Below are 16,031 nucleotides of genomic sequence, written 5' to 3'. Positions count from 1 at the left end.
CATGAGAAATCCCAGAAATGCGTCTGAACTGGAGAAGAGTGTGATTGGGAGGCAGTAAGGAAAGTACTATACTAATAACCACCTCTGTATGAGTGTAGAGATAGGGGCTTGGCTGCTTAAGTGGGGAGCAGATTACTGTAAAGAATATGACCTGACTAAAAAAAAAAGAAAAAGTGATCTGCATAGAATTTTATCTAACCATGTTTGACTCGCCTGATTTAGCCAATTAGTTATTGATTTTTCAGTTAAGGCAGATATTATAATCCTAGTGATGGGTGTAGTCTGTATATACATGAACTTCTGTTGAGTAGAGATGAGCGAGTATATTCGATCGAGTACCTCCACCGCATAGTTCTTGGTGTAAAAAAAAAAAAAAAGCGCCAGGGAAGGTGGGTGGGGCAGTAGAAATTCCATATCCCTTCTACCTTCCCCGGCGCTTTTTTACACCAGGAACTATGCGGCGGACGTATTTGATCGAATATACTCGCTCATCTCTACTGTTGAGTGCTAAAGTGTTGCCTTTAAAACGATGCTATTACTTTTCTACTTTGGGGGTTTTCTAACCGTTCTCCTAACATTGTGTTAACCATGCAGATTGTCTGTGTACAAACTTATGTCATCTTTGTGCCGATTCTCAGTATAATATCAACAATTTTCTGTTTAGTTTCCAAGGAAATCCATGAGTCATCAGTCCTCGGCATTGGTAATGTTTTATCCGCTGATTTGATGGAAGATAGCAGAGCATTGGAGGCTAATGATAGTTTGCCTGTGTTTACTGAAGCTGAGCAAAACGCTGTTTCCCCTTCTCCAATGTCAGAGCATGTACTAAGATGTCAGACATTAAATAATCCCACTGACTGCACGACAAGCACAAGACCCTTTGTCAAGCATGCTTCAGTGGATCACCGCCACCACTCCCCTCAAAATGTGATTTCATTTGTGAATATTGACTCTTTTGAGCCAGACAGCAGTGAAGGGGAGGAAAGCGTTGGCATATATGATGATGAGTTTGTAAATGAAGAAACTGTAAAACACAGCAAAACTGTAAACTGTATGCTTCCAGACCTCCCTACACAACCTTGTATTGGAGCGTTAGACATTTCTGACAGTAAATGCTCAAAAGACAGTTTATCTCAGGTAAAGTCTGCTTCTTTAGCCAAATATGCCAATCTAGACCTGTGCACATCACCATGGAGTTTGTTAGAAAGCTCTGTGTCAGAGGGTGAAGCCATGGGGGTTAACAGTGTGAATCTGTGTGATATGCAGCAAAGGCAAGATGCGTCTGAGCCGGCCGATAAGAGCCATTTGGCTGATCACAATGAAATGAATACAGGCAGAAATAAATCTGACCTCACAAATGAACCCGTTGTCAGACCGAAAATTCGAAAACCGGTTCCTGCAGCATCTTCCAAGAAAGACCAATTAATGTCCGAGGAAACTAAAAAGGAGGCCAAAACCTCTAAAAGAGGAATGCGTGAAACACAGGTCAAGGTACAAAAGAACAGCAAGGATAGAAAGATTCACAGCAGTAAAGAACCTAATCCCACAAACTTCGAGGATGTCTGGAAGAAAGGAGGAAATGATGATTGTATAACTCTGCAAGATGAGAAGCCTTTGGTAGATGATACGTTCTGGGATGACTTTGAAGTCTATGGGATGAAACTTCCTGAGTGCCCAAAGGATGATGACAGGTATGTTTGCTATACCAGATATACTGTACTATAAAGTTTAGACTTAAAGGGGTTGTCAAATGGGGAACTACTCTTTCTAAACATCTGAGAGGGTTAAAAAAATAAAAATAAGTTATCTCACCAGTCTTATGTGGAAACTTTGATAGGTGCCTTCTAGTCTCTACTTCCTTGTCCTTTCTGAACCTGCCTACTCCATCACCAAGTATGGCAGTAATTCATGTGCGATTACAACTCCTCAAGTTAAGTGGTCATCCTTATGAGAGTGCCCACACTTGTTAAGACTCATTCTCATTTGAAACTGTATTCCCACCTGATAATTTAGTGAAATATCTCTAAGATATGCAATAACTGTATGATTGGGGGATTTGGATATTGGAGACCCCACCAGTCCTTAAAAACTTTGATCCCATTTGGCTTTTTTCCTGGCCATCCACCATGCTGGGAACTGCATCACTACTCAAGTGAATAGAGCTATGTTATAGTTTCCAGGTGGCCGGTAGTGTCCATTGTATAGGTTATTGAAAAGAAACAGTGATAACACCTGGTTTGTCAAAGTTTAAAGGCTTTGTAAAACTTTCTTTCAGCTCCTATTGCAGTGATGGGGAATGGTCCACATGTTTACCCGGATATTTCTCTCGTGACAAAGAGCATTCTTCTAGTGACGAGAGCTGGGAGACTTTACCTGGAAAGGAAGAGCACGAGGTCCTCAGCAATAGCAGCAGTCTAGAAGATGAAAATTCAGAGTTTTGCTTCCAGGTTGAGTAAGTGTCCCTTCTTTTCTCGTGGTCTAAACCCATTGTCTAAGCATTTGTTGGTTTCATCATATCTCTTACACTTGAGCTTCTTGCAATATCCTACAGTAAATAGAGTGTAATTGTTTTACACACACACACACACACACACATAAAATAGACAGGAATAGGATCTTTCCTGAATTTTACCGTTGGGCTGACGACCCCCCCCCCCCCCATTCTCTTTTTAAACCCCCATTTAACCATCATGTTAATAGCCAAGAATAAAGGTGGCTATAAACATAAATCTGTCATTTGGTAGGACCTACGGTATATATAAAGAGATATTAATATAAAGATAGTTTTGCCTAATGTAGACATTATTTCGAGACAGAATATGTTCATCCCTACATTTAATGTGTCATAGTGGCCTTGAGTGTACATATACAGGTCTGCGAGAAAACGGCTTGGACAGCACATGGATCATATCTGTATGCCGGCCATGATCTCTACAGGCCTCTACTAATGTTTCATTAGTGAGCGCCCAGGCCACAAAATAGACAGGAATAGGACCTTTCCTGAATTTTGCCTTTGGGCTGACAACAACCCCCCCCTTCCCCATGCAGACCCATGATATGCATTCATGTGAATGGGGCCATAAGAAAACTCAGCCAGCACACTGTCATGTGCATGGGGGCTAAAGGTGCGTTCAAACTGCTGCCTTTAGAGGTATTTTGAGGCTGTTCTGCACAAATAAAAGCTCCAAAAGCAGCTTCAAAAACACTTGAAAATCCTCGATTTTAGTGAGTCAGCCAGCTCCTTTATTTATTTTTTTAAAGTAACAAACAACATCTGTGCTACCAATGTGATGTTTAGTAATAGACATAGTGGGGGAGATTTATGAAGACCGCCCTCCTCTGTGCTCTGCACCCTTGGCGGGGTGTAGTTGGGTTTATGTTTTGGTTAGACTCTCATACAGTATAGTCCCCAAATAATAATTTTCTGTAGTCCTGCCCTAAAAGACATCAATGCATTAGTAAATCTTCATTGTCACATTGTTTGTTTCTGTGACGGATTATCAAACAAGACTGTAGAAGATGGATAGTAGTATTATTCCCTGGAAGAAAGGATGTTTTATTTCAGGTTTAATACCCCCATGTACTTAGATTAGATTGATGTGATTCTGCTCTGCAATGACTCAGAATTGCAATCAGTAAAGAGCTGAGAACATTTTAAAGCTAATTTACAATTTTCTTTGTCAGACAATGAGCTTGTAAGTGAATCTCTGCCTGCTCATTTCCAGCTCTAACTTTTCAGTATAGTTTAGTAGACACTTTATTTTTTATTTTTTTTGGACACAGAACTGTACACTTTAAAGGGATACCTGCCCCAAATGTTAATTTTTTTTGTTTTGTTCATATTTGATAACCTCTTATGGATAGATCATCATATCAGTGTCTGATCTGTGGGGGTCCAACACCATAGTTGTTCCAGAAGCTACTACAGTGGATTGGGAGAATGTGTAGGTTTCTCCTGTTCAAGTAATAAGGGCAGCGCTGCAAATCTGGGACACATCACTATACAATAGATGTGGTTGTAGCACCGCTCCTGCCTAGAGGCTGCCAGAACTGGTGGTCATTTCCCCACTGATTAGATAGTCTACCTTGTGTATGAAAAAGCCATATGTGCTGGAACCAGCACCTGAGCCCCAACAGTGATATTACTGTCTATGGTACCTGCAGTCATCGCAGGTTCTAGCCCTTGTGGGACCTAAAATAATAAACACATTAGCCATCCCCACATGCAAAAATGCCATATTTCTAAAGATTCCAAAAATATTTATTCCATATGGTGGACTCTGTAGCAGAAAACAAGATCAGCATACCTGAATCACCATTTGTATTCCAAAACATCAGACGTTACCTAAAATGGTATAAATAAAAGCTACATCTACCCATCCCTACAGAGTACCTTACACAGCTCTCAGCTCTCTACACAGAAACATTAAAGTTACAGGTGTCAGGATATGGGAAGTAAAAGAACTGTTTGCATTTTTCAAATTTTTAGATTTTTATAAAGATATTATAACATTTAAAAAATTATTGACATTTAGAATTGCCTTAAGCATGCCGACACAAACAATCTAAGCGACCAGTCTTTATTAGTGCTCAGAACATTGTAAAAACCCTACTTATGCATCTAAAAGCTTATAGTAATGGTTTCCCTGCTTACATAGCAACCTCTATGCATTATTAAGTCTGGATAGAACTTCTTTCCATTGCTGCAAACTTTGCATTCCTTAAATTATAACAGTATTTTTACTCTTACAGAAAAAAAATGTAGCGCAACCTCCTGGCTATAAACAAATAACTGTTCAAGTATTTAGATTTTTCAGCATGGAGGAAAGCAACCCTCACATAAAGTACCGTATATACTCGAGTATAAGACGACTTTTTCAGCACATTTTCATGCTGAAAAAACTCCTCGGCTTATACACGAGTCAGGGTCCATGGAGCACAGAAAACTGGAAGGACCTGGGGAGGTCCTTTTAGTGCTACTGCTCTCTGATTGGCTTGTCATGAGGTCACGTGACTGTGATGTCATCAAAGGTCCTGTAGCTACTTGTATGTTACATTTACAGATAAGGTTAATAATAATAATAAATTTTATTTATATAGCGCCAACATATTCCGCAGCACTGCACAATTTGTAGGGTTCAGATACAGACAGATACAAAACAAAGAACGTCATTTCACACAATGGGACTGAGGGCCCTGCTCACAAGAGCTTACAATCTATGAGGTAGAGGGGGTGACACAAGAGGTAGGAGGGGCGGCATTGCTTATATAGTGTTCAGACAATTTTTTAATAGAGGTTGCAGCCATTACACAAACAAAGCTTAATGGGCCGTCACTAGTAGTGTCCTTTAACATGTGGATAGAGCATGGACAAATATGTTAGGCTGAAAAGGCATCAAGAACGGAAGGGTTTGCATTAGGAATTGTGATAGGCCTGTCTGAAAAAAATGCGTCTTTAGTTTGCGTTTGAAACTGTAGAAATTGGGAGTTAATCTGATTGTCCGGGGTAGAGCATTCCAGAGAAGTGATGCAACTCGGGAGAAGTCTTGTATACGAGCGTGGGAGGTTCTGATAATAGAGGATGTAAGTGTTAGGTCATTGAGTGAACGGAGAACACGGGTTGGGCGGTAGACAGAGATGAGGGAGGAAATGTAGGGAGGTGCGGCATTATGGAGAGCCTTGTGGATGAGGGTGATAACTTTATATTTTATTCTATATTGAATAGGCAGCCAATGTAATGACTGGCACTGACCAGAGGCATCGCTGTAGCGTCTAGCCTGATAGATGAGCCTGGCCGCTGCATTCAGAATAGATTGTAGAGGGGAGAGTTTAGTAAGGGGAAGACCAATTAGTAAGGAGTTACAGTAATCAAGGCGAGAATGAATCAGAGAGACAACAAGTGTCTTTAGTGTATCTCTGGTAAGGAAAGGACGTATTCTGGAGATGTTTTTGAGGTGGAGGTGCCATGAACGTGCGAGTGATTCAATATGAGGGGTGAAGAAAAGGTCTGCGTCAAACGAGGCCCCGAGGCAGTGGGCCTGCTGCCTAGGAGTTATAGGTTGAGTCTAAATCCTAGTAGCTCTGCCCACACCAGAGTGAACTAGCCCTAAGAGTCCAGAGTGGAATGGAGCCGTTTTTATATCTTGGAAAGCCTTTTTATTTGATTTTTTACTTTATTTTTGCATTAGCCTATAACTTCTTACCCATATGTGCAATAATTGAGAAGTCCGGTACCTTTGACTTCGTAACAAACAAAATGTACATTTATTTATTCATGTTGAGCCCATTGTACATTATTTAAATATTGGTCTGTGGTTTGCTTTAGTTTCAACTAGAAAATCCCAAATCTTCTCAATTATTGACCCATCACTCTCACCCTTCTAACCTTCTCAGGGACCGTCGGATATAGGAGGACAATCCTACTAAGAATAAGAAACCATTAGAGCAGAGAAGCATTAAAATGACTTATGTTTATGCTGTGAAGAGGGTCTTGTCGCACCACATTTTAGTTTTGCTCAAAGTGTGCAACAATATTTTAATATGCAATCTTTGGGAATTTGTTGAGCTGGAAAGTAGCTGCAGTACAATAGAGCGCATATACCAAATCTAAGAAACTATTTTGTGTGCAGGGTTATAAGGGTCATACAGACCTTATGTGTTTCTATGGTTACAGACTACAATATAGAGATCAGCGAGTACTACTCAAAACGGCCATTTCGAATAGCACGCACCCATAGGAATGAATGGAAGTGGCTGGCCGCTTACCCCCTGCGTGCCGGCTGTGTCCATTCATTCCTATGGGTGCGTGCTATTCGAAAGGGGAGTTTTGAATAGTACTCGCTCATCTCTTAACTACAAACACTGTAATCTGTTCATTTCATATTGTCTCTGTCCTCTACTTCTTGCTAACCTACCAGATGTATCTTAAGTGTACAGGGATTTGAAAATTATGATTTTCTGGATATTTATTTTCATTAATCACATTCAGGTGAAAAGCTTTGGTCATTGTTGAACTGGTATTTTTGAATGTGATTTATTTTTAGGGAGCAAAACTCCTTAGAAGATGGTGAAATTCCTTGGCTACAGTATCGTGAGGACATTGAAAGCAGCACTGATGAGGAAAATGAGATTGGGCCTCACTATTTGCCTCCAGGCTTTTTTATTTTGGATGGAAATAATAATTTGGAAGATGATTCGAGTATGAGTGAAGACTTGGAAGTCGAATGGCGGTAAGTCATATGTTCCATATATCGAGTCAGAAGTGTAATGCACAGTGTATGCTGTGGATATAAATAAAAATTCTGTATGGCTGACTTTCATCTAATGAACCGGTAAGGCCTTATTCATATTAGTGCCATGGCTTTTAATTAGAATAGTGTTATGATTACTTTGCTATCTGTGATTGGAAACTGATGCCAGCAAATCCTGGCTGCCCCTGTTGCCTTAAAGGGGTTGTCCCATAAAAAGCATCCTATCTATACTGCTAGGTTGTGTGGATTTAAGACATGTCCTAAATACATTGCTTTATCAAAAGTGCTTTGTTTGGCCGCTATCTTAATTTATTCACTTCATTGTTGACACTGCATTTCTATGGCCACTGGGCTTATCTGCTCAGTTCCCAAGTGACCTAGCTGCCTGCTCTCAGGGGGGAGGGAGGGGCTGAGTGCACAGGAGCAGCTCTGAGCTGTGTATGTCTGACAAGCAATGGAGCTCTTCAGATGGGGGAGGTGAGAGCTTCGGGATTACTGTGCTATCCATCTTCAGCTTTTCCACCTATTAACCGGTTTAATTGAGTTTGGCTGAGATAAGGAGTCCATTACCTCTGTATGTAATGCAAGCTGACTCAAATCCAGCTCTGCTACATCAGTTTCCACATCAGCTTCATACTGTGGTAATGCATTTACAACCAATCCCTCATTACTGACTGCAAACATAGCAGAGCAAGTGAAACCCCACCAACCAATGTGCTGAGAAAACCAGGAAGTGAAGAGAGCACAGAGCCTGCAGGCTGCAGAACAAGAGTTATGGGAATACCCCTTTAAGTCTTCTCTCAGGTTTCTTTTAGAGCTCTGGTATTTTTGCAGGACATCCCTGCTTTATTCTTGCTTTCAAAATTTCCTGAACACAAGATGGAAACACTGATATACCTCATTTATGGAACTGTATTCAGTCTCACACATATAGTCGAGCTGTATGAACTGCTAAACCTACAGAGCGAGCTATACTTATTTGTTTACTGGTTAGCTGCATAACAGGAAAGATATTTAGAAGGACTGTCCAAGATTAAGATAAAAAAAAAAAAAAAAAAAAAAAAAAGTTTCACACCTGTCCATGGATTGTTACATTGCAGGAAATGAGATTAAACTGAAATAACGCACGTAACCTGTGACCAAGGGGATACTGTTTGTGAAAGAAATCAGCCATGTTTCACTCTTCCTAGACAACCTCCTTAAGTATAACTCTTTTTGGTGGTTACTTTACTCCTCAGATTGCTGGATGACTTTGGTGATGGCATTGGTGTAGCTCAAGCTATGTCTTACATGGATACTCAATTTCTTACTTACATGGCTCTGGAAGAGAGACTTGCACAGGCTATGGAGGTACGATTTAGAATTGTCATTTTGTATTGAATTTTATCATGTGACACTTAATCTAAAGTAAGCTTTCTGGTAGACCATATGCCACATTATCATATAGAAGCCCTTGCCCACATAAACCTATGCAATTAAAAATTGGTATGGGAAATATTTATATCATAGTGTGTACTAGGGGGAGGGCAACTGCGAGAGTTTCTATTATTGAAGCATGAAGTCCTAAAATTGCATGCATCTTAGTAAAAATATTGTATTGCTGTATATGGGAAGATGATCACGATGTTGTCCATACCGACGTGTCTTTTGTCTGTATTGAGCAGTGTTGAAATGGAAGCAGGGGGAGAGTTTTTCTTTATTTTGACTGGAGGACACCATTTCTTAAAAGCTTGGTTTTACTTTTGGAAATTAAAATACCTCTCACCATGTCCAGGATTTTTCCACTGGCTGTAAATCATTGCTTTACGTCACCATCAGTGTAGTGCGGATTATTACTGTCCATGCTGTTGTCTTGCCTCTGATCACTTTTAGAAATGACACTACATGACACATTACCGGATGATGTTGAATATACTGTTATTGACTGGATGTCCTTTGTCTCCATAGACTGCTTTGGCACACTTGGAGTCTCTCGCAGTAGACGTAGAGCAGGCCCACCCTCCAGCCACAAAGGAAAGCATTGAGTGTCTCCCACAAATTATTGTCACGGATGAACACAATGGTAAGATACTATGCATGAACTTATCATTTAGAAGCTTTGGCTTGGGTTAGGAAATCGGCATATGGCATTTCTATAATAAAAGCTTCATCTTTTTTGGAGTCCCTTTAATATAATGTGGAATTACATTATGACACCCTAGTAATACACTCACCGGCCACTTTATTAGGTACACCATGCTAGTAACGGATTGGACCCCCTTTTGCCTTCAGAACTGCCTCAATTCTTTGTGGCATAGATTCAACAAGGTGCTGGAAGCATTCCTCAGAGATTTTGGTCCATATTGACATGATGGCATCACACAGTTGCCGCAGATTTGTCGGCTGCACATCCATGATGCGAATCTCCCGTTCCACCACATCCCAAAGATGCTCTATTGGATTGAGATCTGGTGACTGTGGAGGCCATTGGAGTACAGTGAACTCATTGTCATGTTCAAGAAACCAGTCTGAGATGATTCCAGCTTTATGACATGGCGCATTATCCTGCTGAAAGTAGCCATCAGATGTTGGGTACATTGTGGTCATAAAGGGATGGACATGGTCAGCAACAATACTCAGGTAGGCTTTGGCGTTGCAACGATGCTCAATTGGTACCAAGGGGCCCAAAGAGTGCCATGAAAATATTCCCCACACCATTACACCACCACCACCAGCCTGAACCGTTGATACAAGGCAGGATGGATCCATGCTTTCATGTTGTTGACGCCAAATTCTGACCCTACCATCCGAATGTCGCAGCAGAAATCGAGACTCATCAGACCAGGCAACGTTTTTCCAATCTTCAATTGTCCAATTTCGATGAGCTTGTGCAAATTGTAGCCTCAGTTTCCTGTTCTTAGCTGAAAGGAGTGGCACCCGGTGTGGTCTTCTGCTGCTGTAGCCCATCTGCCTCAAAGTTCGACGTACTGTGCGTTCAGAGATGCTCTTCTGGCTACCTTGGTTGTAACGGGTGGCTATTTGAGTCACTGTTGCCTTTCTATCAGCTCGAACCAGTCTGGCCATTCTCCTCTGACCTCTGGCATCAACAACGCATTTCCGCCCACAGAACTGCCGCTCACTGGATGTTTTTTCTTTTTCGGACCATTCTCTGTAAACCCTAGAGATGGTTGTGCGTGAAAATCCCAGTAGATCAGCAGTTTCTGAAATACTCAGACCAGCCCTTCTGGCACCAACAACCATGCCACGGACAAAGGCACTCAAATCACCTTTCTTCCCCATACTGATGCTCGGTTTGAACTGCAGGAGATTGTCTTGACCATGTCTACATGCCTAAATGCACTGAGTTGCCGCCATGTGATTGGTTGATTAGAAATTAAGTGTTAACGAGCAGTTGGACAGGTGTACCTAATAAAGTGGCCGGTGAGTGTATATGCCTACATTTTCAATGGCTTCCAATACTAGTGGGAGCAGATCAGGTAACACTTATGGTTGGTACAGAGATGTTAAATCTAAGGTAATCCCCTTGACACTTTATCATACAATGGGATAGTATGTTGCAAACTGTAATTGGCTGCATGGTGTTTGTGTTTGTTTGTTTTTTGTTTTGTTTCCTCTCATCCCCCCCCCCCCCCCCTCCCCTCCCATCTTGTGGATACTAGACTGTTTCTTTAGCAGGAACACCGTTTTAATTTACAAAATAAGGAAAAAAGGTTACTATTCTCTTTTATATTCTGTTCCACACCATGTTGCATGTGTTTTAATTCAACACTTACAAGAAATAATGTAAATGTTTATGAAGAGTCCTTTTGTGGAGCACATTTAGTTCAGTGCTTGCCTTCTTATATACACTTCTACACAGTGAGTAAGCCAGTCTTATAAGAGGCTGTTTAGAAATGGTTTAATATGAGTGTGCTTTCTTTCAAAAGAACAAGTATTGTGTGAGATAAGAGGCTTAAGGAAATGCAAACTAAGATATCAAATAGTTGCCTGTATGGATCATCAGATTTGTGTTCCTATCAACCCTTTTTAAGGGTAAGTTCATACAGTGTTTTTTTTTGGACCGAATTTTGGCGCGGAATCTGCCTCAGAATCAGGCGCAAAAAACTTTTCCCATTGACATCAATGGGAGCCGTTCACTTCTTTTTTCTGCGAGTGGTTTCTTCCAGCAGAAAAAAAAAAAGCGAGCTGCCCTATCTTGCTGCGGATTCCGTGGCGCGACACTCCCTCCTGACTAGGACCATTCATTTGGGCCTAATCCGGAGCGGAATACCGCAACTAGATGCCGGTGCACTGTATCGGCATCCAGCCACAGCTAGCCGTTGGAGGTGTTTTTATTTATTTTTTTTATTTTTTTTTGATCCGGAGTCTGAGGTGGCTTCCAAAAAACCCCATGTGCACTTACCCTAAAAGGAGTCTTTCACCAGGGTGAAGCTTGTTAAGCCAGTAACACCATTAGCTAGGTCAGGCTCATCTGGATGCCTTTTTTACCTCATTTATGTCACCAGGGCGGCTCCGTTGCTCCAAGCTGTTATGCACTACACTTCTCTGAGGGTGCATGCACACAGAGTATCTTATATGTGACACATTTCTGATGCGTGTGTGGTCCAGGGCAGATCTGGGGTAGGCCTCAGCCCAGGTGTAGATCCTGGGCTCATTACTGACCCATAAAAGACTGCAGAACCTTCAGTTCATGGCAGTTTCAGTGGAGTGCTGGGGTCTGAAGCCTGACTGTAGTATGTCAAAGAGCAGGTTGGATGAGAGATAGGAGGAGAGTTCGGAGTGGACATGTTGCTCAAGCAGTTTTGAGGCGTACGGGAGCAGTTAGATGGGACGATAGTTGGCTGGAGAGGACGGGTCGAGGGACGGCTCCTTAATTATAGGTGTGACTGTGGCGTGTTTGAAGGCAGAAGGGAAGAATCCATTGGCTAGGGATAGGTTGAAGAGATGGGTTAGGGCTGGAGTAATGACTTCAGTGAGTTTGGGGAAGAGATGTGACTGGATCGGGTCAAGTGCGCAGGAGGTGAGGTGGAATTTAGAGAGGAGAGTTTTTCGTCAGGGATGAGGAGCAGTTGGGCAGAGGGGTTGTCGGGGGAGTAGGGTGAGACTGTCTCTGATGGTGTCGATTTTAGTTTTGAAGTAGGAGGCAAAGTCGTCAGCTGAGATAAGTGATGTCGGAGGGGACACAGGAGGAGGGAGTTGAAGGTGGTGAATAGCTGTTTGGGATTGCGAGAGAGTGCAGATATGATTGTGGTGAAGTAGACCTGCTTTGCGGAGGTAAGGCCTCTTTGTAACTGAGGAAGTCCTCCTGGGAGTGGCTTTTCTTCCAGAGGCATTCTGCAACCCGCGTGGCACGTTGTGTGGCTGATAGTAAGTTGCACATATAGCTAGGTTATCCGTTCTGTTTACCTAGTGTCATCTGAGCCGAGCAGGTATTTATTTGTTGTTGTGTTTTTTTTTTGTTGTTTTTTTTTTTCTCTATGTTAAGGCTGTGCCTGAAGTCACGATTTATTTATTTTCTTTGTTTGTTTTTCTAATTAAACCAGCTTGCTGCCTGTTTTGTGTGCCAATCTTGACTGTTTGGGTCTGCACCACTGCTTCTACCGAGCTAACTTCCCCACAATATATTTTTAATATAACTTATTAAAGAAATTGGTTTCCTTCTCCACTTAATAAGTTGTTCTCCTCCTTATCTTCACTCAAACTGTTTACAATGCGTTCATTTCCAGCTCTCACACAGACCTCTGTGGATTGGGGAATGGGAGAAGGAGGCTAAATCATTCCCTCAGTCATATCTCGAAGAAAGACGTGTCAGAAGGGTTTTTTCACTCGGTGTAGCACCTGCAGCTGTTTGTGTCTTTTCCAGTAGACTAAAAAATATAAAAAGGAGAGTTACACTTTTTTTTTTTTTTTTTTTTTTTTGTCTTTTTTCATTTCTTTCAGTTGTAGGTCAAGAGCAGTGCTGTGCCATATGCTGTAGCGAGTATATCAAAGATGAAATCTTAACAGAGCTTCCTTGTCACCACCTCTTCCATAAACCTTGTGTCACATTGTGGTTACAAAAAGTAAGTATATGTTCTAAGTAAATATCAAGTAGTAGAAAGTTAACCACTTCAGTACGGGACAATTTGTGGTCCAGGACCAGACACATTTTAGGTTTATTATGTATGTGCGGTTTTGAGGTCTGTAAAATTTTTCTCGTATGTCTTAGTCAACTAATTTTTGCATCTTTTTTCGGGGACACATAGGGCTTTATTTTTGTTGTTTTTATTTTCAAATGTGTGTTAAATTTTTTTTATATCCAGGAAAATATAAACAAAATAGGAGGGAAATTGTGTCTGTGTTATTAAATTTAAAAAAAATTATAAATTGAAAACCAAGGTGTCACTGAAAAACTTTATAAAATAGTTTTTCCTCTCGGTTACGGTAATTTTTATTTTGTATGGTGTTGTCGGGGGCGGGGGTATAACCTTTAATAACGGCGTTTTATTAGCGTATTATTTATTTTTTATTTTATTTACATTTTTTAAAAACTTTTATTTTTTTTTCCAGATTGTGTCCCCATAAGGTGATAAGAGACCTTTGGGGACATCTGATCACTTTTTTTTTTTTTTTTTTTGTACTTGAGGCTGATTTCTCCTATAACTGGGGCTGGTACATTTAACCTCAGTTACAGGAGGAATACAGACTCCTGCACACTGTATACACACCTTATAGAGCTGATCTGAGTCCTGTAGGACCCAGCAGCTCTGGCAGGACACTGAGCCCGGCGGATCACGTGTCTGCTGGGTCAGAGGGCAGCTGATTTATGGCTGCGTCCATAGCCGTGTATACAGCGCTCATTGAGGGCTGTATACACAGCGATCGAGAAGGCAGGGGAGGTAATAAATCTGCCCTGTCTTCTCTCTGGGAGCTCCGGCTGAAGTTACAGCCGGCTCCTAGTGAAAGCAGCTACACGATCTCGTGCAGCTGCTGTGTTCTGCGGGACGTACAGGCAGAACTAGACAACCACTTCCCGGACGTATATATAGTCTATGGGCGGTCCGGAAGTGGTTAGAAAAATAAAATGGCTAAACATGTGGGTGACCTCCTCTTCAGTTATAGTGAAGGTTTCTTCTCCCTCTAATCCAGGCAGTATTCATTGCCGCAGTAGTGAGCGGTTTTATCACTAGACAGACCCTTTTAAATTTTTAGTATTTCACTAGAAATATTATTTTCTCAGTGTTTTAATACTTGGGGTCTCTCACTAATTAAGCACCTACCCTATTGACAGGATAGGGGACAATCTTCTGATTGCTGGTCCCCCAGTCTACTATGTGTATGAAACCAGACCGGTCAGTCCACTGTGTAGTGAGAGTTAGTGATCACAGCAGCTTGGTTCTCATTCAGATCAGTGGATGCTAAGCTGCAGTAACCACTAACTCCCACTACACAGTGGCCAGCATTTTCTGCTTCCAGTTTTGTGAACTGTGTTTTAACAGCACCATAGCTACTGGTTTCCATTGATCATTTGGGCTTTTGGATGTCAGACCTAACTTATCATAATGCTCGTTATTTCTGCCTTGAAAACCCCATTAAGCTACAATGACATCAAATAAATGAAGACTGCAAAGATTGCCTTTAAAAATAACCACATATTCACTTCATCTTTCCAGTCTGGAACATGCCCTGTGTGCCGTCACGTCCTAACATCTCTGCTTCCTGAAGTTACTGCAGCCACTTCCTTCCTATCGGACCATGATAGCCCTCCATCAATTCACAATGCAGCGGGAACCCGATAAATAAAAAAAAAAAAAAAAAAAAAAAAAATCTCATTCTAACCAAATGCTCTATTTTGTTTTTCTTGTAAATTCTATTGTAAGAACATGCTAGTACACAGTGACCCACTTACACTTGGAAGATTATATGCATAAGTCTAATATTTATTAGTTTAGATTGACTAGACTTTGTAAGCAACATTATGTATATAGCTAGATTGTTGAGTTATATTGGGAAAATTGCAAGCAAAGATATCGCTAAATGCTACTTAAGTTTGTGTTCAGCACGCTTTACTTTTTTTTGTTTTTGGCACAACACATTTTTGTGTTTTCACAACTGCAGTGCAGTTAGACCTTTACTGAATGAAGCTACTAAATCTTACATTTTCTGTTATGTTTACATCCTTTCCACGTAAGGGGCCACAAACTCTGTGCAAAGTGTTCTGTCCTCTATGGCCTCCGATAGTGAAAAGGTTGCAGCTGTGCCACTTTTGTAACTGGTCTTTCATGTTTGCATCAAATGTGAAGAACAACTATAGAGAACGACTATAGTTTACACAATTGGTTCCACTGAAATAAAAGGCATATTGAAACATTCTGAAAGTGTCATTTATTTCTGGATATAAACAGAATGCACATTCCTAGGTCTCTGGTGGGAACAACTCGAGGCATGAAAAGCTTGCCTACATGGTTGATGTTATTGTGTAGGTGTATGTTCAGACTTTGTGTCAAAATCCCAAAACAAGTGTGACTGAGTGACAGTTTAATGGCTGTGGGTGCCAAACGAGATTTTTAAGCAGATCTTAATTTATATTAAAGGGTTTTTAAGCCTGTTGAAGTTGATGGCTCATTTTCTTCCTTAGTTGATATAATTTACTTGTCTTATTCATAATAGCTTAATTAAATCTTTAGGGTCAGTTCACACGTGAACTGCCCGCGCGGGTTTTGACACGGAGAGAGACGCGGTGAGCCATCGTGGTCGCGGCTTTCCCCTCCGCTGTCGGCTCAAATGAATGAGCCGACATAG

The 16,031-nt window shown here is 41.2% G+C and overlaps 1 protein-coding gene across 1 annotated transcript in view; it reads left to right on the top strand.

Moving 5' to 3' along the window:
• PJA2 (praja ring finger ubiquitin ligase 2) overlaps positions 1 to 15,601 on the top strand; it is a 29,608-nt gene extending 14,007 nt beyond the window's left edge. The window contains exons 3-9 of the mRNA XM_075272248.1: positions 665 to 1,691; positions 2,276 to 2,452; positions 7,044 to 7,229; positions 8,489 to 8,600; positions 9,198 to 9,312; positions 13,191 to 13,312; positions 14,903 to 15,601. Coding sequence (XP_075128349.1) covers positions 665 to 1,691; positions 2,276 to 2,452; positions 7,044 to 7,229; positions 8,489 to 8,600; positions 9,198 to 9,312; positions 13,191 to 13,312; positions 14,903 to 15,028 — 1,865 coding nt within the window. The 3' untranslated portion in view covers positions 15,029 to 15,601. The remainder of the gene's footprint in view (positions 1 to 664; positions 1,692 to 2,275; positions 2,453 to 7,043; positions 7,230 to 8,488; positions 8,601 to 9,197; positions 9,313 to 13,190; positions 13,313 to 14,902) is intronic.
• The last annotated feature ends 430 nt before the right edge of the window (positions 15,602 to 16,031 follow it).

This window comes from Leptodactylus fuscus, chromosome 1 (genome assembly GCF_031893055.1).
Source record: "Leptodactylus fuscus isolate aLepFus1 chromosome 1, aLepFus1.hap2, whole genome shotgun sequence".
In the NCBI taxonomy this organism is placed as follows: domain Eukaryota; kingdom Metazoa; phylum Chordata; class Amphibia; order Anura; family Leptodactylidae; genus Leptodactylus; species Leptodactylus fuscus.
Note: the sequence above shows the minus strand (reverse complement) of the source record. Positions and strands in the feature narration are given on the sequence as shown.